This window comes from Botryllus schlosseri, chromosome 12, assembly GCF_051294905.1.
Source record: "Botryllus schlosseri isolate E-star chromosome 12, Bs_hap1, whole genome shotgun sequence".
NCBI classification, from domain to species: Eukaryota; Metazoa; Chordata; class Ascidiacea; order Stolidobranchia; family Styelidae; genus Botryllus; species Botryllus schlosseri.
The window spans coordinates 18,690,698-18,714,651 of NC_137247.1; the positions used below are offsets into that span (position 1 = coordinate 18,690,698).

The 23,954-nt window shown below is 41.0% G+C and overlaps 3 protein-coding genes across 4 annotated transcripts in view; 2 read left to right on the forward strand and 1 right to left on the reverse strand.

The window, feature by feature from the left end:
• On the forward strand, nucleotides 1-20,611 carry LOC145452743 (polycystin-2-like). Its single transcript, XM_080330898.1, has 6 exons — nucleotides 1-364; nucleotides 3,123-3,298; nucleotides 4,704-4,858; nucleotides 5,346-5,449; nucleotides 6,578-7,195; nucleotides 16,499-20,611. Exons 1-6 carry the CDS (start codon nucleotides 113-115, stop codon nucleotides 19,205-19,207), a joined length of 4,014 nt encoding a protein of 1,337 aa, XP_080187024.1. The 5' UTR covers nucleotides 1-112; the 3' UTR covers nucleotides 19,208-20,611.
• LOC145452537 (uncharacterized) lies at nucleotides 7,935-13,791 on the reverse strand. The gene is made up of 7 exons (XM_080330705.1): nucleotides 13,638-13,791; nucleotides 13,502-13,577; nucleotides 12,880-12,973; nucleotides 12,297-12,448; nucleotides 10,711-10,899; nucleotides 8,842-8,987; nucleotides 7,935-8,148 (listed from the first exon to the last, which is right to left on the reverse strand). Exons 1-7 carry the CDS (start codon nucleotides 13,649-13,651, stop codon nucleotides 8,040-8,042), a joined length of 780 nt encoding a protein of 259 aa, XP_080186831.1. The 5' UTR covers nucleotides 13,652-13,791; the 3' UTR covers nucleotides 7,935-8,039.
• LOC145452536 (coatomer subunit alpha-like) overlaps nucleotides 20,571-23,954 on the forward strand; it is a 21,355-nt gene continuing 17,971 nt past the window's right edge. For both annotated transcript variants that reach the window (XM_080330704.1, XM_080330703.1), the window contains exons 1-5: nucleotides 20,571-20,710; nucleotides 21,033-21,146; nucleotides 21,587-21,660; nucleotides 21,868-21,984; nucleotides 22,180-22,330. In XM_080330704.1, the coding sequence (XP_080186830.1) occupies nucleotides 20,671-20,710; nucleotides 21,033-21,146; nucleotides 21,587-21,660; nucleotides 21,868-21,984; nucleotides 22,180-22,330 (496 nt within the window). In that variant the 5' untranslated portion in view covers nucleotides 20,571-20,670. The remainder of the gene's footprint in view (nucleotides 20,711-21,032; nucleotides 21,147-21,586; nucleotides 21,661-21,867; nucleotides 21,985-22,179; nucleotides 22,331-23,954) is intronic.

Here is a 23,954-nt window from a genome sequence, read left to right on the forward strand (position 1 = left end):
CAAATCCTGACGTCGATTGGTACCGTATTGCAGATTTGTGATTGTCGATTACCTACCTGCATCTGCGTCAGCCTTCTGAAGAAAACCGTGACTAGAACACATCTCGTTGCAGATGCTTTGTTCAACCACTGCGCATCGAGTTGCTTGCATAAAATCTCTGCAATCTGTATGCTGCGGCTTGAAAATCCCTCAGCGCCACGATTCTACCTCAGGAAAAAACGACTGGGATTTTCGAGAGAGAGCTATTGCAGCCTACAAGAATCGTCTGAATCTTATCTCGGAACGTTTCAACCAGGCGAACGAAAAGTATGAACAATTTGTTGGACTGTCGGACGTGCAGGAAGCACAGAAGAAAGTGAAGAAGGTAGGCCTAGGCCTCTACGTAATATCACTGTATTTCTCTATATTGCTCAAAATCTTGATGTCGAATCGTAAATACGGATGTACCTAGAGAGTTCTGAGATCTGAAAATGAAGGGGCTTCTAAAGGTCCATAATTTTTCCGCACAAATCCTGATACGGTAATTGCTTGAGTGGTTTTGTTTAGTTGAGGCTTCATTGCAAGGGTTCCCAATCTTTTTTACCTCGTGACCCCCTTTGAATAATCAATGACCCCATTTTTAAACCTTCATCTTTCCTGGTTTCATCGACTGATTAGAACTGTTGAACATAAAACGCATCAGTGGCTTGCACTATGCACACTCCCTTGTCATCTAGATACGGTATGTAATGTGTAGGCTATATAATTTTGTTAGTAGGCCTAGTATCAGCATCACAAGACTGTTTTGATATGATGAAATTGTTAATAAACTGATACTCGTATTAAATATCTATTTTATTTTATTTTATTGACTAGACTTGATGATAAAATTGTTCATGCCCCCTCCCCTAGAGCCACAGAGGATCGAAAATGTCCACAGAGGACGCCCAAATGTCCTCCTTTTTGGCAATTCGTCCTCGTTTATAGCTTTGACAGCCATTGTATAAGCACAACGAAAAACTCCCTAAATGATGCGAAATCTGGAATCTTGACATTCCAGTTTAAGACAAGTTGTAAAATGATGTACAATGGTATTTTTGTAAAGATATTAAAATTACCATTTTTCTCGTCCGATATTATAAATTTTGTGACTTGTAAAAAGTGTCATCTTTTTGGGTTTTTAAAATATGGTAGCCTAACCTTACTATGCATGCTCCCCTTGCTTGAACTGTTAAAGTGGACGACCTTTTAGGGTGGAGCCCAATTCTTCTCCTCAACTAAGTACTGCTTAAATGCGAATCTCCACTCAACTAAAAATCGATTGGTACTCAGCGTTGAGTGCGCGCCAATTCTCTCTACTCAGTTAAGTATCGATTTCCAGACGTCGTTTTCCGAGATAGCGTTGCCAGATTTTTTTTCGCCTTCGACCGGACACGCGTGAACGATTTTGTCATGACAACACGACGCCATCTTCCTTATTTCGTCACTGACCTACAAAGTAGACGCAGTTCTCACTGATTTATCTAAATGCAATGAACAGCCTCAGTTGATCCACACTCTTTGAAGATGACCCAATAGAACTATATAAATCCTTGAAGATACCCGGAACGTTCCTGTGCCCCACAGAAGTATATTTGCAAGACAGACAAACCCATTCGAAATTTATAAAGATAAGTTTCACAGCAGGCGAACACGTAAGTGCGGGCCTGAAAGAACAAAAGAATGCATCTATATCGTGAAAATAAATTGAAAAATTAACAGATTTTCAGGATTTCTTTCCAATTGAAGCTCCTCTTTGAACCATTCACTTTGTCCCTCTACCATTCAACTTCCCGATATAGCCAGACCCACCCGACATTTTCTCCCTTAAATATTCAGTATTTCTTATTTCCAATAGCTTATTGCTGCTATCGTCTAAATTGGCTTGAAGGTATAGCGACTCCATCCCAAACCTGATATTACCAGGAACTCTATCTGCTGACTTTCATGCTGGGGGTCTGTTTAAGATGCTTCATCTATTTAATTGTGGGAAGAGCATGCGTAATAATAACAATCATCGTTAAGTTATATTTTTCATCTGAACAAGTCACACAAAATGTAGAATGCGATAAGACACAATGCGATGTAATGAACAGATTGGAGGATATCGAACGACACGCAGTTGCGATCTTTTTTTATACTGACATCCACCTCGGCCTAGAGTGCCCGATGTCACTAGTTCTTTTCGATGTTGATCTTTTTGAAGAAACTGCCCTTTCAAGTTCTTTCCATTCCTTGTGAGTGCTTTCTCTTTGTCGGGTCTTTTTCTGGGCTTTTTTTTTTGTAGCCGTAAGAACGGCGACGGCGGGGGTCCGGGGGATGCTGGCGCATTGAGACTGCAGAAGTTACCATTCCGGTATACCGAGATGCCGTACGACAAGAAGTCGAAAGGGTACAGAAGATAATTACAAGTACAATTATAAGCACAACATCCGTCCAAGCGCCACTGATTTCATTCGCTCAGCAGAACCTCATATCACGAAATAGTGAACCTATATTAGTTATATACGACAGTACCGGTACTACGGTATTTGGCGGGTATTTGGCCCCAGCCTGCAGTTGGCTGCTCGACCGTGAAAATTGACACTTAAGTCTGATGGTGCGCTGACTTAGATTTGAGTGCCGATCTGGACGCATTTGAGTGTGAGTATACTTTTTGGCGTGAGTTGAGTAATGAAATCGTTGCTGAGTAGAGAATCGCTGCTCAGCAGAGAAATTGGACTCCACCCTTATTCTCAATGCAGTATTTGAAAACATATGACTATGACAATTGAAGACTATACATCAAGAACTCTGCACCCTTTCATCTAAAATTGTATTCATTTTCTGTGGTCGCTAACACACATCTTGCAATTTCAAAAGAAGCCAATTCTGCTCAACTGGTAAAAGTATGCGCCCCTCGACCAAATATGCCTTTGGAAACGCTTACTTTTGCACTTTAAGAACAGCATTTTTTTACTTGTATTTGAAGTACCGTGGTTTCGACTTTTCTTGGAAATTTCTACTTGAGTAGCTACGTTGACTACTTTTACTGCCTCTGTATGTAGACTACTATGCTAATTCTTGGCGATATCTTTCATTTCCATCCGTTTCTACTTTTTCAGGCGGAAGCAGTTTTTCTCGATGCCAGAAGTCGAGAGCGTGCAATCTTGCGAGACATGACCTGCACGCGGGAAAAACTGAAGCATGTGAGGGAAAGACTTAGTCACGTGGATTACTCCAATCCCATGTATCTTCAATTGGCCACGGAGCAACACGAGCTTGTGACGCAAGAAGATAAGTACGAAACCAACACAAATTTGTGACTTTAGGAAAAGTTTGAAAAGGAGTGGAATTTGCTTGGGGGAAGTTGTGTCAACAAATTTGTGGGTGTGATCTGTAGCAGAGCACTCGGATAGATTTCATCTAATGACTTTCAAATCTAATTGCAAACATTGTTCAGTTGCCTAGTAAGCAGTTTTTGGATAGGATGATTTGAATCGTTTTTGATTTGCTGGGTAGTTTGTCACATAATATCAATGTCACAGAATATGGTTGTGAGCCCAACACTGGCTGTGTGTCATAGGGTAAAGGGTGTTTTTATGACGGATTTGGTAGGTTGCAGTAAGGGATGTCGATTGGGGGTACTGGTCCTCTCATTTTTCTTTGTTCAAGTCTCTTGTTTGCGTACTTTTTCAACTGTATGTTTTGTGAATTGGCTATAGCATATCTTGGCAACTGCTGCTCGAAGAAAAATACTGGAAATTGAATTGATTACACCCATGGTGGTGAGCAATGTTCCCTCTAAGCTGCACACATGCGCAATTGCGCTTTGCTGACACGGTCTCTGCGCACGGAAAATCCAAGTTGCGCATACAAAATCCGAAGTGATGACCTGTTTTTTTATTCGTTACGCACTGTTGTCTAAGGCACTGTGCAGTGAGTTGGTGACTGCGCGCAGACTCGTCAGAAATTAGAGGGAACATTGGTGGTGAGTTCCACTCAGTCGTACGCAACTTTCCGAGCATGTAGTCTAAACCTAACTGTCAGTCGCCACTGTGTAATGAGCATAATTCGATTCAAAATTTCACATCCAATTCACTCCCCTAATCCGCTTAAAATGGAAGTAGAAAACTGACTCCCACACGGCCAAATAAATGTGTAAATTCTGGAGCTACTCCGTTAATTAGCCAGGATGGCAGTGTAAGGGTTGTAACCAAGTCACAAGTGTATTTGACTTTGACACTTTCGACTTATGTCCAGTCGAGTCATTTTCCAATCATCACCAAGAAAAGTCTGAGTCCATGTCAAGAAGCAACTGGTCGAGTCCGAGTCATAGTGTTAAGACTCGAGTCCTAGTTTTTACTGTTGAGTATCGCGTATCTAAGCCCGGTTCAACTCACTTGGGTGATATCGAAGGCCTCGGATTCATAATGCAGATAATACAGATTCTGGCCCTACTTTTCCATTATATCCCTGATATCGAATAAGTCATAAAGCATGTGTTGAGTCGATGCACAAATTGACTTGAGTCGAGTCATTTTCCATTTTTAAGAAAGTCGTGTCGACAAAAAAAAATAGTGACCCGAGTCATTACACTACAACCCTGGCCTGTGCAACAAAGATTCAATGCATCTATACTGGTGCGAAATTTGAAACAGTTGCACGGTACGTTACTGGACGGACAATTTTTTTCTCTGTCGCAGGCAAAAGAGAGAGCTGGAGGAAGCCGAAGAAAATGAGAGAGACTCCTTTTCGAGCTTATCGTACGCGATGCGCGAAAGTTACGAGCAAGAGCGTGCCAGAGTAGAGAGAACGAAAAATTGGTCGATCATCGGCACAATGGTCGGCACCATCATCGGTAAAAATAATTTTCTTTCGAAGCCGTTTTCAGTCTAGACAGAAAGAGAGAGAGTTTACTTGGTTCAACTTTGAATACAGAAAACTTACATAGAACAATCATGCAGTCGGGCATAGTGATGTGAGTACTTGAATCCAAATCAAGGCTCGATTGGATCATTTTGATGATTTAAGTCAAGTAGTGAGACCCGCTGATTTTGATTACCGGAATTATTCACTCCTTATTATTTTGTCGTCGCGATACATTCTTGCCACTGCCTTGAAACCTCGTTACGAGGTAGCATATGAGAGCATACTTTATAGTAGAACACAAATTCGTTTGTCAGGATTGCAGTGTGTTGTAAATGGCATAATTCGCGCGGTTGGGGTGTGCACTGTACACTTTGTCGGTTGTTGTTTCTGCAATCTCAAGAGGGCTTGCCGACTGCTGGCGACATGAAAATTCGCGATACATTACCATTTTAATTTTCATTGTGCATATCTTTCAGGTATGGTCGGATCAATTTACATGAATCGCGTTCGTACCAAAGACTTGATACAGACTGTGAAAGAAACTTCAGAAAAGACGGATGTCTCGTCGAAGATTGAGACGGTGGGCATTTGTTGTCAATTTCGTGTTGTTCTGATTTGAGAGAGCGTAATTTTGGCAGTTTTTAGACGATGCAAAACATATCTTTTTGTGTATGGTCTCGTGGGCATATTTTATAGGTAATGTAGTCGCAATCAGTTGTCAGTTGTTCAATTTATTTTTCAGTTATATGCCTGCCTAGGGTTACCATATGTCCTCCTTTAGGAGGATTTGTCCTCCTTTTTAAGGAAATTGAAAATGTCCTCCAAGGATGCCTAAATGTCTGCCTTTTTGGCAATTCGCCCTTCCTTACAGATAGCATAATGGACAGGGTCAACTGAAAATCGGCATAAATGACGTTAAATGGTAATTAGGACGTTCGAGCAGGTCATTCAGGGTTCAAGTGAAAATGATGACCTTTTCTTTTATTTTTAGTCAACACCAGAAAATTTACGAAAAAAGTGGGTAATTCGAGAGTCGAAACAAAGTGATGAGCTTTTTTTTTTAGTCAACTCAACAAGATTTCCAGTAATTATAACAAAATCTGCTGTTTTCAATTTTGGTCAACTAACTTTTATGATTTGGTGAAAGTGTCTTCCTTTCCCGATTCCCAAATATGGTACCGGTATCCCTAGTTATACCACACTGAACACTTACACTGCCATAAGCCGGGTGCCTATCCCCAGCTGTTTCTAGATGACTGTTAGACTGCAAGATATATTTCATATCTCCGTACGTTCCCATGAAATAAAATTGTTTGTCACAATCACAACTAGGTCGAGTGTTGGGATTACTCGGTATGCTTTTTCGTATGACTTAGTTGACGCAAGTCACTCTCAAGGGTTCGAGAGTGCTTAAAGTGCGACCCAAAAATCAATTTCTCTTGAACTCTCGCGACCCAAGCAATTTGTGAGCATGTAATTCCGTGATGTAAGCTAGTAAGATAAGCGACTGCTATGTTGTCACACCCAATGGTGCTTACCTTGTCACATAAACCCAACAAGTATGACCAATCAAACACTGTTGAACTTTGACTGGACTATTGAACACGATGGTAACGCAGCGTTGATAGTTAAACTATCCGACATTTATCTGGGTACTCCAGCCAACAACTGACATCTTTCTTCAACATTGATTTTGTATATTTTCTAGATGGCGACCGCTACAGAAGAGAAGCAAAGCGCCATTGCGTCTGCCATAAACACATTGTCAGAACACATATCCGACATGAGCAACGCGTTGCAAGTTCAAAACATGGAGGTACTATCCGGCTTCGTCAACGATCCGTATAAAAGCAGCCTGCCTTTGCAAGGATCACCTAAACAACAAGCCGCAAATAGTGACAACAATCACAACCACGCAATGCTACAAGCCTTAAACGAAGAGATAGATCAATATAACAATGCTCTGCTGTCTCTTAGTAACGCAGTTGCCTCTTTGGCAAACACTGGAACTGTCTCTAGTAAGAAAGACCATAACGGCCTCGATGAATGTCTTGATAAGGTACTGGAAAACGTGTCCGAGACCAATTCAAAACTAGACGATATAATCGCGTCCGCTAATAAGATTAACGTGAAAGGAATTTTGAACAGACTTCAATCGATAGAGGAACGTTTAGAACCGTCAGCCCCGGGCGCGATATCGACTCCTACTGCGGACATAACTGAATTAGACGATTTAACAGATACAACGCCTAGGTGGCGGACTGGGTTAAAAGACTTTGCGATATGGGGATCCGTGTTGTATTGCGTTTATTTGATAATCTCGGTATGAATATATCATGCAATCTGCGACTACCTTATTTGCCGAGTTTGGGTGGTATCATGTAGTGCAGGGTGGCAAGGTGTATCTTAGTGCTATTACTCGCATGTTAGCACAGGTGGTCAGTAACAAAGTACTACTACGTTACCTTTTTTGGAGTACTCAAGTAGGTTTTCTTACTTAATTTGATATACTTAGACTGAATCCATCTCATCTTTTCTAGACTGTTTTCGAGACACAACTACATAGGATTTTGCAAGGTATAAACTGGTTTTGGGATAGTTTTTCATCACTATTAGGAGAGAAATTGTCGTGGCAACTTAGCAATATAGCCCCCACATCATGGAAACCAGGGAGCCGGTTCCTTTCACCTCCATTTTCCACTATACAGCAGTTTTCCTCTAGCATTTCAGGAAAACAAGACATTAGATTAAAATTAGAGCATAGAAACATGTCACAAATTCAGATTACCGGCATTTTCTTTTAATTAGTCTATGTAGACAACTAGAATAATCTAGTTGTCCAAGTCTGGTTGTGGCAGGAAGGGAATCCAATGTTGACTTTAGCTGATAACCACCGCACTGGAAAAGCAAAATGAAAAATATACTGCTTGGATAAATTTTGTGGTAGAATGACTTAGTCCTTCATGATATCATCAGTCGGTATACTGGTAGTCAATACATTCCCTTGAGAAAACAAATTGCTCACATACTCAGTTCTGACCCTTAACGGTAAATTCTATCGGAACAAAGATATTGTGTGATTGTATTTAAGACGGTAGTACTGCAGTTGGTGACTGTGTACAGTGGCATGATTCGGTGTGAAAATGAATGCATTGTATATTAGAAATGATTCATGATACGACGCAGGAATTGTTGGTTTGCGGATAATCAAAGTTTTCGTCGCTTTCCATCTTGGGAATGCCGTCCAAAACCTGAAGTTGCGGCAGCTTGGAGAACACACTGAAAATAACAGTAATGGTGATGAGAATAATTCAAAATGTGGTAAGTAAATATGACCCATTGAAATGGTTTTTGAGCTGGCTTCAGCTGAACAAAGAGAATATTAATTAAGCATTTCACAGTGGGTACTAAGCACTCAAGCAGGTTTGTAATGACTCGAGTCGTGATTTTTTGGAGACTTGACTTGTACTCGAGTCATTTCACATGGCTCGGACCAAGTAAAAGACTCGGACGACGAAGCCCGACATTTCGTTGCAGTTTCGAAGAATTTTCACTGTATCATATTATTGATATTTCGTCTATTAGTGTTGGTACTTGGAAATGCGATCAGAAACTGTTAAAAGGCAGGGAAATTAGTATATCACTAAGCAGATTTGCAAAGAGTGGGTTTAACAAGACATTAACTCAACAGTCAAGACAATGACTTGGACTCGGACTCAAGTCGTAACACTCGGACTTGACACGTTGGTGAATTGAAAATGACTCGACTTGATTCGAGTCAAAACTATAAAAGTGAAATAGACTTGTGAATCGGAACCTAGTGACTTGGTTACAACCCTGGCACTAAGTATGGGCGATACTGTTATTTTTGAAATATGCACATCAGGTAAACTTCTGAAATAAATAAAAAAATGGGCGATTTGATAAGTCAGTACCAGTATGCTAACAGCAAGCGGTAATATTCATACTCACTGAGCTCTGTAGTCAAAGGTGTACGAAACAGGATTTCTGACTAGATCGAGAGTCTTGAGTCTTTTAAACCGTTCCAGTCCATCTACGCTGCTTATGTCATTTTCTGTCATGTTGAGATGTTCAAGTTTGGACGCTTTTGGTAGGTCCTGCGGATTGATATATAGAATGAATCTTTGAGGCTGTTACCTTTTATTGTTGAAGTGTGGAAATACGGACGCGGACATGCGACCCATTTAGACTATAGCCTAATGCCGGAAAAACTAATCTGAAATGATCATTGCTGCAGTGAACAAATTACATAATAACACCCCACAGCTGTAGAGGTCACCAATTGGTTTTGAGTCGAAAGGGTGAGAGAGATCAGATTTATTGTTGCCTGCACCATCGAGATGCTTTGACGATGGAGGTGCGATACCATCTATAAGCAAGGTCATCTAGTCTGCACCAATAATGTTTTCTCCTCCATGCTATCCCTGGATGCTGACCGTCTAACAAGATAGTCGCGGATACTAGGTTTTGAGTCTTTGGTCTGACCTGGCCGGGGATTGGTGCAGAATTGGGTTTTCCTGGAAGATTTTTCATTGAAAATTTTGATCAGATATGGATTTGAACAGCTTTTTGGAGGTACAGAACTTCAATACACGGTTGAATAGTATATTCATATTGCAATGAACCCGAATATTTCCGGCTGACATTCAATCAATCAGGTTTATAAATATTTTCATCGTTTCAAAACATCACAAGACTGCGATACAATGAAAAAATAGGAAGGTGTCAAAACAACTTGGAGTAGCCATTAAGATCAGACACCCACCTCGTCAGGGGTAGCAACTAGTAGAGAATTAAAAGGAACATCGTATATCAACAATCATATCACAAAATATAACGTCACCAGCATGAAATGTCGAATGCGATAGCGTTCAGTGTACTATTTTTAGATGATACACAAACTCTTTTTGTTGACACAGCCTTGGCTGGTGTATTTTGATAAAAGTCGCTCCAAGGCACACCAGTGAAAGTGTGAACGACCCTTACCCCCTTGTCATCTCCATAATTTCTCACACATGTGGAATTATCTAACAAGTGTTTGCCAATTGCAGAATTTATGGCCTTTGACTGTTCCGCATTAATTTTGAGCAGATGGATTCATATTGTTTTTGAGGCTGGACTTGGATTACCACGGCGATTATAGAAACTTTTTAATATTTGACTTTTGACTAAATTTCAGTCATTATTGGGTTTGGACTTGGATTCAGACATGATTCGAAGTATTTGAACTTGTATCTCATATTCGGAAAAGGATTTGCATTAAAATTCCGATTATTTCTGTTCCATGAGAGATTAAGTCATATCTTTTTAATATTGCAACATGTAATAAAGCCATTTTAGCTACTGACAGCACCGTAACACACCATACGGTAGGGTAACCATACGTCATCCTTTAGGGGGATTTGTCCACCTTTTTCAGGAAATCGAAAATGTCCTTCGAGGACGCCGAAATATCCTCATTTTTGGTAATTCGTCCTCCTTTATAGCTTTGACAGCCAATGGAAAGGAAAGGCACAACTATAAAACCCAAAAAATGATTCGAAATCTGGAATCTGGACGGTCGAGCAGTCTGTTGGGTGTCAAACTGGAAAAATGATCTCGTTGTTCCTTAGACACGACAATAATCTTCAGTGAAAATTTTCAAATTGCTCATTTCTAGACCGAAATTTCAACTTTTGTGATTTGAAAAAAGTGTGCTCTTTTCTGGTTCTCAAAATATGGTAACCCATACGGTATGTACAGTTGATCATGATCACTCATGCAAAACAGCTCAAGTTCTCATGTATATCAGAATTCAACAAAAACTCATCAAAAACTTACGTTGAACGTAGAGACATGGTTGGAGGTCATATTTAGATTCCGACAGACGGGAAGCGAAACGCTGCTAATGTCGCGAAGCTCATTGCACCCGATATGTAGTTCTTCGCAGGACTTCAATACTTTGAGTACTTTCATGAAGTCGTGACGTTGATAATCGTCGCCGAGGTTTTGGTACGATAGGTTGACGAGCTGGTGGAAGAATATAATATAATAATTTATAGAGCGTCAAATATAACAATACATCATTACTACTCAAGAGGCGATAAAATATAAAAGTAAACGATATGTAGCCTATACGAGACGGAGTGCATAGTTTTAGGGCAGGGGCGGGCAACTTCTCCAGTCGGCGGGCAGGATATGGGAAAATGAAGTACTTCGCGGGCCAGATTACTGACTCGACAAATTAATCGCGTATTTAAGGAATGAATCGTATTTAATGTAAACTTTAAGTTAAAAGCATAGAGACCAGAAACAGTATTAAATGAATTTATCAACGTGATGTACTTCAATAGCTGTGCAGCTTTGTCTTGTTGATGATAATGGTCAAAAATGTACATAGACCCGCGGGCCACATTATCATGTAAGACCCGAAAGAGTCTGCTCGCCGCTCAAGATCCCGTCTCGGGCCGGATCCGGCCCGTATGTTGCCCGCCCCTGTTGTAGGGCAAAATCAATACTACTGAAGTTGACGTTTTACAGCTTCCACAGTGGTGATAATTCCGATTGATAAAACAGTTCTTCGTCATTGGGGACACACAGTTTCAGTAGACCTACTTGAAAAATCAAAATTTTACGGATCAACCTGAATCATTGCAATCAATAACCGAATCGGAGTACGAGCATCATTGTACCCATTCCTAGTCGTTCCCGATTATATCTACAGCTGTGCTTCCAAACTTTTTGTATGCTTGTATTATTTCGACCATTTTTACTGAGATCACATACATTTCATTGTATTGACGAAAGTGCTGAAAGCCACTATTTTAACTTGATCACAAGTTAATAGTAACGAGATCAGTTTGGCACAAATTGTATGATGTGAAGGCAAGATGTGGTATGCTGATTTGGTATGGAATTTTTTGAAAACTGGACAAGCACCAACGCCCGATACAGCAAATCGCGCCAGGCGTGGGAATTTTTTTCAGGGATTTGTTGTATTTGTTCGTAAAAGTTCGTGCAGTTGTTATATAATGAGCTTTGCGACTATTGCGAGCTTTTGGGTGTACATGGATCTCTCCTGGATTGACTCGCGGTTGCAGAAAGGTGACCATCGCTGCATGTCTGAAAAATTTCAACCACGGGCCATAGCCGAGTATACGAAGCGGGCAATTGAACATACAGATTGTTTGTGCCATTAGGACATTACTACATGGACGATTCTCAGTAAATGGGACCATGAAACCCAACGTGTAACTTGGATACAAAGCAAGTTAGAAATCTTGATCTAAATTTATTTTTTCAATTCATAAATTTGTCGGTTTGATGAAGTTACTCGCTTACCACTAGAGATGCTCCCGCGTACCACAATTTGGGAACCACTGATATACTGAGACACATATCGGCAAGATATCAGGCTCTATAGTTACCGTTGCTTCTTTCCAGTTTTCGTGACTGTCTCGGTAGTTTTTTCTTTTCCACCATTTCCCTGATTTATGTTTCTTCTCAGAAGCACTTTCTACATCACTGTCACTGCTCGAGGATGAATCGCTGTCAGAACTCCTGTCGCTTTGGCTTGGACCTTTACACCATGTTAAAGCACAGATTACTGAGGGCATAACCAGGGTTGTAATGACTCAAGTCCCAATTTTTGGTTCACCCGACTTGACTCGAGTGATTTTCTTAAAGATGGAAAATGACTCGACTCGAGTAAATTTGTGTATTGACTCGACTTGTATTCAAATCATTGCGCATGACTTGACACATTGTACATGACAGATTTAAGTCTCGTATATCACGACCGATAATTCAAAGATGGGCAACTAGAAGAGAATTAACAATAGACGAGAACAGACGATTACCCCTGACGAGTGTCAGTCGAAATTATTCGGGTTCCTTTCAATAGGAATATACTATTCAACTGATTCAAAACGTATGACATTAAAAAGATTCCAATCAATTTCGAAGTAGTAAATTGCATTGCCTATCCCCAGGCGTAACGTAATTTTATACCTTTCCGAACTCTGGGATTCTTCAGCTCCTTTGCGTGGATTTCGTTGTCTTTTAATTCGTGCCAAACATCGTACTTGCAGTGTGCACTTGGAAGCTAAAAAGAATGAAGAGTCAGTAAGATATCAAGTAGGCCTACTACCTGTTGTAATTATACTGTTATTTAAGAGGGTTAGTTGGTAGGGGATTTGATATCGATAGTAGACCTACTCTTTGCTAACATCAATATAAGTAATACTTCCAAGTTTGGCGTATATGAACTTTGTCACATTCCTTTGAATCATTGCAGGAGCATAATCTATATTCAAATTGTAACTGTAACAAAAAGTTACAAAAATGATAATGACCTATTTTCTAAATTATGACACATACATTTGAAGACTGTGTTCTGTATTTGTTGTAATGCTAATTTTTATTATTCGATTCACTCCGCAGTCTGTACTGGATTAACATAGCAAAAAATCGGTTCAAGCACTGCCATGCACGAACATGTCTGCTGAGGAGATACAAGTATATGATCACTGACAACAATTGAATTATGAGAATGTGGTTGAAGTAGAAGCGATACATTTAGATGCATAAAACTAATATACATTGCTCTTGGACATAATCAGGAAGAATTTACCTCCGAATGGTTTATGAATGGCGCTGATCCTTTCCTGGTTTGCGAGACTATAATTGCTGGTACTGTCGCCACACCTCTGCAGTAATAAGCACATTGACACACTAATTGAAGCAGTACTTTAATAAAAGTCACTTACCCACCAGAAGCCATTTCGATTTTCTTCGTGAGTAACTTAATCAAATTCAACTCTAGTCATCGAACGACCGAAGACAATGGTGATTCCTTGTTGTTTGTCAACACAGAAACGAGGATTGGCGTCTATTGTCGCTACTGCCAACCAAATCATGCATGACGTCTTTTATTGACGTCATGCATGTCATTGAGTCCTTGCCTAATGCCATTCACATAGTAACATGCAACGAATGATTTTACCAACCTATAAATATTAAGTATTTTTACCTAATAATCTTCAAATGAAAATCCTGTGTTGCAAGATGAATAGTTCGCTTAGCAGTCACCAGTGTTGGGATGACATCGAGTCAATTTTTTCGTAGGACTTGACTTCATCATCATCATCATCATCATCATCATCATCATCATCATCATCATCGGTTTATTAGCAGTTTTATCAGTTCAATACACCACAAAAATGCGATACAATGAATACACAGGAAGATGTCGAAGCGACTTGGATTTGTCTATCGAATCAGACACCCACCTTGGCCTAGGCGATGTAAAGTGGAGGCATGCACACTGAATAAAAGTAAAGAAGGCAGTATGGAAAAAGAAAGCGACAAGAATAGGGCGGCATGTCATGGGAAGCGAGATCGATAGGTCAGTCGTGGTCCGGTAATCTTGAGGATGGACTGTATATTCAGTTAATTGCTTGTATTTGTTACTTGACTTGACTCGACGTAGGTTAGTATCTATACTTTATTTTTGTTAAGCGACGCTTGCAGTTCTTCTGAAATTCACCCTCCCTTGACCGAGTGTTATTGGTCGAAACTTTTTAAAATTCAACAATTTTCTTTTCTAGAGCTTTCAGAATTCGAAATTACAATGAAATGTTGATATTGGCCGTCTGATTCTGGAGTCATATGACTTGGTTCGAGTCATGCGCAATGACTCGAGTCCAAGTCGAGTCAATACAAAGATTGACTCGAGTCGAGTCAGGGTTGTAATGACTCGAGTCATGACTCGACTCGAGTCACGATTTAGCGAGTTAAGTCGAGCCTTCAGAAAATCGTGACTCGAGTCGGACTCGAATCGAGTCATGACATCATCATCATCATTGGTTTATTAGCAATTTTATCAGTTCAATACACCACAAAAATGCGATACAATGAATAGACAGGAAGATGTCGAAGCGACTTGGATTTGTCTATCGAATCAGACACCAGAGATGAGCGGATTTGAAATTTCTATGTCCTATTCCAATCCAAATCCTAACCTTCAAATCCAAATCCTAATCCTAATCCATAACTTTTTCATATTCAAGTCCATATCCAATCCTAATCCGATTCCAACTGGAAATTCAGAAAAAATACTGATTTATGCAATGGAGGGATTCGAAAATTTTCTTTCACAACCAACGATTCACTTGATTCAAGATAACTTAGTAACCATAAGTACATTATTAACTGATCTGAATAAAGTTTGTCGCGATTCGCCGCACGACATTTCAATCTCACAGAAAATAGGTAAATCCAATCCAAATCCTAATCCGTTGTGAAAAAAATGTCTAATCCAAATCCAATCCAAATCCGACAAAATTTCACAAATCCTGTTTTTTCAAAACCTAATCCTAATCCATGCTCATCTCTGTCAGACACCCACCTTGGCCTAGACCAGTGGTTCCCAACGTGGGCGATATCGCCCCCCAGGGGGCGATTTGGCGATCTAGGGGGGCGAAAATGACGAAGGGGGCGACAGGGGGGCGAAAATGGACAAAGGGGGCGACGGGGGGCGAAAATAGCGAAGGGGGCGATAGGGGGGCGATGACGCGTAAAACGGCTGACCTTTTTTTTTTTTTTTTTTTTTAGTCTTCCACCTAGCAATGCGGAGCGAAAAAACGTTATTTTCAGCTCTGAGCGGAGAAAGATGACCTTTTTTTTTTTTTTTTTAGTCAACCCGCCGGTGATTACAGTCTGTATGCCCAATTATCGGTGCACAAAATTTGGGGGGCGATGATCGGTGTTGACCTTGAAAAGGGGGCGATGGGTCGAAAAAGGTTGGGAACCACTGGCCTAGACGATGTAAAATGGAGGCATGCACACTGAATGAAAGTAAAGAAGACAGTATAGAAAAAGAAAGCGACAAGAATAGGGCGGCATGTCATGGGAAGCGAGATCGATAGGTCTGTCGTGGTCCGGTAATCTTGAGGATGGACTGTAATGACTCGAGTTATTACAACCCTGCTATATCATTGGCAAAATCTAATTGTAGTTTCGAAAAGTAGAAGTTCTTTATTACTCGCCCGCTCTCTATAGACGTCGTTTATGAGGTGACGAAATTCGAAATTAAGGGTAACTAGCTTGTAGGAGGACTGCGATTATTCGTTCTTCATGTTGGAGTTACGACGAGTTCATTCAACCACCTCTCTATAGCGTAAGCGTAACGTGCACTGTGGATATGAAGCATGCACTGCCGGTCATTCCTAGGATAGCAACTAAATTTCAACAACTCCAAATCGTCCCTGTGGATTCAAAGTAGCTTATGTCCTGCCCACTGTACAGATTTTGAAGAAATCTACTTGATGCAAATTAAGTTTTCCTTCTATTTCGTCCACATTATGACCACGATTAACTTTGAAGAAGTGTGATAACCATGAACAATGAACATTGAACATGGCCAAATAGTACAAAAGTCTGCTTCTATTTTGACTTGAATGTGGACACTGGACAATGGACATGCTGGTCTGGCGTGACTGAATCGGTAATCATGCTGGCAGATATATTGATTTAACTATCGAATGTGAGATACGATAAACTTTGATAATTGATATGTTTCGAAGATCCAACATGCAACAAGGATCTTTCATTGCACTCATTGCACTGAAATGAGATTCTCTCAAATATCTGTTCGTTTGTAGTCTCAAATCAGCCACAACCCGACGTGTTCTTCCCTGCGTCATTTTGTTTGGAACATTTGATACAAGGTACTGCTGGGTTTCGCTGCGAGCAGTTTTTGTACCAGAAATTAGAGCTGTCTCGCTCATCGCAAAATCGCTCAGTGCTAGAAATGGAGCAGGACGTGAACGGAAGACGGAGTTACAGCAATGGACAACCGAGCGAAATGTCCATGGAAGCGTACGTTTCAACTGTTGGCTCGAACGTGAATCCTTCGTACGACAGCGTCCGTGATATCCAAGGTGAATACGATGATGATGATGATCGCGCGGAGCGAAAGGGATGGTGGGGCGGTTTGAAGAAAGGTGTACGCGGGCTTTGGGGGACCAGGCACACGGAAGATACAAGCAATGACAGGGAGCTTTATATCCGCACCACGCTACGCGAGTTGATCATATATTTCTTCTTTCTGGTCACTCTGTGCATTCTAACGTTCGGAATGACAAGCTCCACTCATTTCTATTACACCAAAGTCATGCAGGAGCTATTTCTCGACACCCAGTTCAACGATGTCACCAATAATTTTCGCGGAATAACCACCATGCAAGATTTTTGGCGATTCACGGAAGGCCCGCTCATGAATGGATTGTATTGGGAGAAGTGGTATAACAATCAGAATGTTTCGGAGGAAGATTTGGGTTATATTTACTACGAGAACAAGCTCCTCGGTGTACCGAGAATGCGGCAATTAAAAATAATTAACGGATCCTGTCAAGTGCACCCTGATTTTCAAAACGAAATTACTGCATGCTACGATTCATACAATACCGATAAAGAGGACAAAGCCCCGTTTGGTAGAATGAACGGGACAGCTTGGATATATCAGACCACTGAAGAGTTAGATGGGTCGTCTCACTGGGGCTTGCTTGACGTCACTTATTCTGGAGCTGGGTACGTTCAAGATCTTTTGGCGTCGAAAGCTGGGTCAGCCGCTATTATCGAAGATTTGAAGGCAAACTTATGGTTGGACCGCGGAACACGCGTCGTCTTCATTGATTTCACGGTGTACAACGCGAATATCAATCTCTTTTGCGTGATACGTCTTGTGGTCGAGTTTCCAGCGACTGGTGGAGCTTTGCCATCATGGCAGTTTCGTACGGTGAAGCTGATTCGGTACGTTTCCAATTACGATTACTTCTTGCTAGCCTGTGAAATATTGTATGTCGCTTTCATTGTGTATTACATCATCGAGGAAGTCTTGGAGATAAGACGACACAAATGCAAGTATTTCAAGAGTTTTTGGAATTGTCTGGATATTATCGTGATACTGCTGTCGTTAGTCGCGTTTGCTTTTAACGTGTACCGCACAATCAAAGTCGACGAGCTTTTGAACGGCCTGCTCAATAATCCGCTGGTGTACCCTGATTTTGAGTACCTCGGTTTTTGGCAAATGCAGTACAACAACATGGTCGCTGTCGTTGTGTTTTTTGCTTGGATTAAAATTTTCAAGTACATCAGTTTCAACCGCACCATGACCCAGCTACAGTCGACTTTGTCTCGATGCTCGAAAGACATCGCGGGATTTGCCGTTATGTTCTTTATCATTTTTTTCGCATACGCGCAACTCGGATACCTCGTGTTTGGCACGCAAGTGAAAGACTTCAGCACTTTCGAAGAGAGTATTTACACCCAATTTCGTATTGTACTCGGAGATTTTGACTTCCATGAGCTTGAGTCTGCGAACCGTGTGCTCGGACCTATCTTTTTCCTGACTTATGTCTTCTTTGTGTTCTTCGTCTTGTTGAACATGTTCCTGGCTATCATAAACGACACATATTCTGAAGTGAAAGCTGAAATTTCGATGCAAAAAAGCGAATTCGAGATCACTGACTACATCAAACGCGGCTACAACAAAGTCCTTGAAAAACTATCGCTGAAGAAAGACCGCATACGCGACATACAAGACGCTATACAGTCCGCGGATTTAAACCACGACCGACAACTAGACTGGGAAGAATGGAGATTGGATCTGAAAATGCGTGGTATCCCAGACGCCGAAATCGAGGCCGTATTCGCGAAATACGATCAAGACGGAGACATGGTGCTTAACGAGGAGGAACAAAAACGACTTCACGCTGATTTGGAAAAAGAGAGAGCTCATTTGACCAACGAGTTAGACGCGATCGAACGAGAGAAAACAGCAGCCGGGACATCTCCTGGGCACCGTCCTTCGTCGGCCAGATCGAAAGTGTCCCACGTAAGCTGTGTCGAATCCGGGGCAGACAGTGACGATGATGATGATTATGAAGATGGGCATCGTGTCGATTCGAAAAACCTCGTGTCCCAAAACGACTTTCAGATACTGTCCCGTCGTGTGGACCGAATGGAGCACAGCATCGGGTCTATCGTGTCGAAAATTGACGCGGTCATTGTGAAATTGGAAGCTATGGAGCGTGCGAAACTAAAAAGGAGAGAAAACATGGGGAAACTACTTGACAACATTAATGATGACAGGCCCGATAAGAGTTCCGGAATGGAAAGATATGTGAAAGAAGAATTGGATCAGATTATCTCGGAGGGCGCGTCCACTAGCGAAGACCGTCATTCGGCCCCGCGGCCTGCGTCTGGGCGGTCCACGGTGTCCGCCGGACGTAGCTTGCATCTCGGCCTTGGGTCGAACGATTCTAGCCGGGCTTGAGTGTCGTGGCGGTACGTATTGGAGATGTAGGGATCATGGTTTTTTAGGATCTAAAAAATGGTTGGCCCAGATTCGATAGTGTCTACTACCCTGTCTATTTGAAATTGTGGTGCAATCCAAACACCACCCCGGTCCAAATTCTAGTGAAATAAATTGCTGTTCACTCTCATCCTCTGGAAACTTGGGCTCCTGTCACGATCTGGACCTAGTCCTTTCTCACAAAAACTGGCTTGATTTCTGAAATCCTGATCCCGTACATAGCTAGTGCGTATAAGGCGTTTCAGTTGTACATACTTTGTGTTCTTCTCGATGTCTGTATATTTCAGTATTTTTGACGGCAGCTCACGCAGCTGATTGTTTGGAGTGCAGTTTTTTAGATTTAGTCCGAAAGTGCAAGGCTGAGTTTCTTTGCGTAGTAGATTTTTGATTTCCCCGAATGTCAACCCGAGGTATTTTTAGCTGCTATGGTCTCGATAATTGTTGGGAGCAAGTTGTGAAATCGAAGTCAACAGATGAAAACGCCCTTTGTCAACTTTTCCGAACATCTATCGTTTTAACCTCGCATTTGCTACTCGTTTTGACGGTTATTCGCCGGTATTTTTGTAAGCATAATCGCATCTACCTAACAATTGTGCTCCTGAGCTATGTTCCTTTCTATCTGTTATGAGTTCCATGCCTCTTAAGGCTTAATTCTCGTTGGGAAAACTTCGAGACATTTTTTCGTGATGATATTGTGGTACTTGGACACTGTGAATTTTACCATGGTAACAGGGAGGTGTAAAGTTTCATATACCCCAAAAACTGGGAAATAAATACGGGTGCTCGTTCCAAACGCCTTGTGCGTCGATTTCTCTTTTCAAAGATCCGTTCATATCATCGCCTGTACTGTATTGACATTGCTTGTGATTTTACCTTTTTCTGTTACTTCTATTACTAATAACTCAGTATTTTTTCAACGATGAAATATTTCTCTGATTTTATCCCGTAGTCTAACACAGATATTTGACAATCGAAAATTAGTAAACTCTCGCTGTTTGATATCGGTCCTGTGAAATGAGTGTCGGTATATGAATGTCTGGTTGAAGAATCTTACTTGTCATGTTGATTTCTGAATGGAACTACGATAAATTAATCTCCATTTGCTAAAGGATGTTGGCGTACTACATTTGCACTTTTGAACATTCCTGTCATATTATTGCGATAATGCGGTGAAATGTTGGATTTCGATACTGGTACACTCGTATATTCACAATTATTGCATTTCTCACGCACTCACGCACCAGTTTTTTCAGACTGCCTTCTGACATGTGTCACACTCTAACATTGCACAGTTCTTGTCATACTAGCCTGCTGTATTTTTGATGTTGTCGATGTTGTAACGTGTTTATTTTTGTACGTTGTAGAGATCGTAGTAGCGATAGTGTGTCGATCTGAACTGGTAACTGAATGATTCCTATTTGAGAATGCTGACCAAGTTTGAATCAAAGTCTGCGAGGGTCAAAGGTGAGATAAACTTTGTTTGTTGTATCGTCAATATCTGTTCTAGTTGATATTTCTGCAAATTGAGGCCAGACAAGCTTTCCAATTTGGCTTCTTTTCTCATGAATAGCAAATTTTCCCCTCTCACATGCTGTGGTGTATGACACAATATCATTTACTTTGTTATATTGTAAATTTTATGTTTTTTTATTACTGCTTTCATCCCTTTAGTGTAGTCCAGTGTTACCTTGTTTATTAGTTTGTCAGCCTCCCTGTGCCTATTGTTATGCTAGCACTTGATGTAGTGGCTCCAATTGTTCTGTAAATTATTCTATTTATCTCTTAGGCCTTTCGTTTCACCCAAAGAGACCATGGGTTCTGGCGTCGCTGCACAGCGGGGTGATTCAGCTGTGGGATTATCGTATGTGCACGCTGCTTGATAAATTTGAAGAGCATGATGGTGAGTTTACGAAGACATTTGTTAAAGTACTTGGAATTTATATAAATATTAAAATACCACCAAGTAAGTGAACAAAGTGAAGCATACTTCTCTTTTATCGCCCCTATTGTCAGGGAATTTGAACATCTCTGAGGTTTGGGTGATGCTTCACAGATGTCAGGACACTTTGTATTCGTTTTATTAATGCAATTTGAATCTTGTGATAGATGAACACAAAATAAAGGACAGCACTCCTCAATCTGAGTTATTAGTTTGCATTTTACGGTGTGAATGTATTTTTTTAATGGACGAAGGTTATAAATTTGCGATTTCTCAAAGTATTTTAAAATGATTGAAAGAATTGTTGTAGTCTAGCTTCTTAAGTGCCCAGGGCCAGGGTCGACTAGAGCCAATCATGATCCCTTGTCAACACCATCCACGAGCGTGCGTTATATTTTCAGGTCCCGTTCGTGGAGTATGTTTCCATAACCAACAGCCATTGTTTGTCTCTGGCGGTGATGATTATAAGATCAAGGTAAGTACCTTTCACGTCATTGGAAGAGTACTTGACGTTCGTGCTGACAGAGTTTCTTTATTGAAATACAATTCATGAAATTGATAACATTAAATTTTCATGGGACGATTTTGTTTCCGTACTTATACAGGATAAATATAGATCTGTTCAATAATTTATACGTCAATTTAATTAAGTTAATATAACGAAGCATATTTTTGTTCTCAGGTGTGGAATTACAAATTGAAAAGATGCCTGTTCACTCTTCTCGGTCATCTCGATTATATTCGAACCACAGTGTTCCATCACGATTACCCGTGGATTTTGAGTGCTTCGGATGATCAGGTATTTTTCCTTCCCTGATTGGGGGTGCCGTTGTTGTGGAAGGAATTACATTGCCTAATTTCAAATGCTCGCAGTCACAGTTGTGTACGGTTTTCCTAAGATTTCAATCATATGTAGGCTAACCAAGCACTCGTAATTGGAGCGTTCTTTCTATCTTTTCAAGTCGCAAGTCTTACAACCCGTTGACTATCACAGACGATCCGCGTTTGGAACTGGCAATCTCGAACTTGTGTTGCTGTGCTTACGGGGCACAATCACTACGTCATGTCTGCCAATTTTCATCCGAAAGAGGATCTTGTGGTGTCTGCGTCGTTGGATCAAACGATACGTGTCTGGGACATCTCAGGTACTGTAGGGTTGGATTGGGTAATGATTGTTTGGACAGTGTATGCTGGACAGTGCGTGTTTTAACCGTGTGTGTGTAATAATTCTATGTGAAATTTTGTCACCCTGCCGATATAAGTGGATCATCTTGAATTAGCTATTATGTTTAGTTTTGACTTACCGTAATTTTCCGAATATAGTGCGCCCCCATGTGTAATACGCACCCTTAAAATGGCATGTAAATTCAGAGGAAAAGCCTGTACCCATGTATAGTACGCACCCTGCATTCGCAGTACATGAATAGTTGTGTTTTAGTATACGATGTCATTCTGTTTTGCGATGTCACTGTTGAACAATCATGACATAGCGATCGCTAATCATAATACAATTAACGGCATTGTCCCTAAACGATAGTAGATAGCAGCCAAAGCCTGCGAGGCCGGCGACGCAATAGTTTAGGCTACCGACACGACATCGTGCGCACGAGGCCTATTACGGATGCGATTGCTCAATGCTCAGGCCAACGGTTATGTGGTGCGTACCAGGTCTGTTGGGGATGCGACTGATTACGCAAGTGATTATATCTTGCGCACATCCATGTACTCTTGTGTATGCGATATGGGATAGTTATGGCCTCTCGTTGACGCGATGAATTAGCAAAGATTGTCGCGCGCGCTTGTAGCAATCAACAATCTAATTTCGCTCGCGTAAAACGGCAAACTAACTCAGCAGGAGATCGCGTGCAGACGACTGTCGTTAATTGGCGACACACTTTTCGGTAATTGGCAGCACCTTACATTATATATTACGATCTACTGGACATGACGGCTAGAAGTGATGCGCGATTGGAAACAAACGTGAAGAAATTGGAAACAAACGTGAAAAAAAGTGTGATTTCAAGTTTTTTATCGAGGGAGATTTTTTTCAAGGCTTGTTGTACCCGTGTATAATACGCACCCCCCTATTTCAGGGCAAAAAATCGTGAAAATTTTGTGCATTATACATGGAAAATTACGGTAATAGATTACCGGCTTGTCGGAAGTAGGTTAGCCTTTTGCGTTTAATAATCATCGCCTGGAGTGTTTCTGTGTTGTATGGCACTACGCATTTGTTTGTGTGTGTCTGAAGCAGTCGTGTTGTGATTGAACTCCCATTAGATCCATCAAGTTCGTCTTGTCAATGCCTGAAGATATGATGACCGCTCCCAGTGAGATTCCCAAACTGGTTTTGAACATAATTATGGCCTTGCTCTATTGACAGAGCGAAGAACTAGAGTCTTCACAGCCAACTGCTTTAGTTATAAGTTATTCTTCCCTGAAAATTTGGGAGTAATATTGATTAGTCTGTTGCCAAGACTGTGAATTGATGCAATGATAACAATATCTTCTGTTTGAGCATATACAAGTTTTATTTGTAGTTGAATTGGAATGATAGCTTCTATTCTTCCTACATGCTCTTGATAGCTAGGTACCTAGATGGCGTGCGTTCTCGCTATCAATCCAGTACTAGGCTCTCTGACGACTTGTTATATCCGTCATATTTTGCCTGCTTCTGCTGTGCACCCTTGAAGAATTATGACAATGTCATTGAAGAATCTTAACTATTATTTACATCACCATTTACATTACGATACCATTTAGCATTTA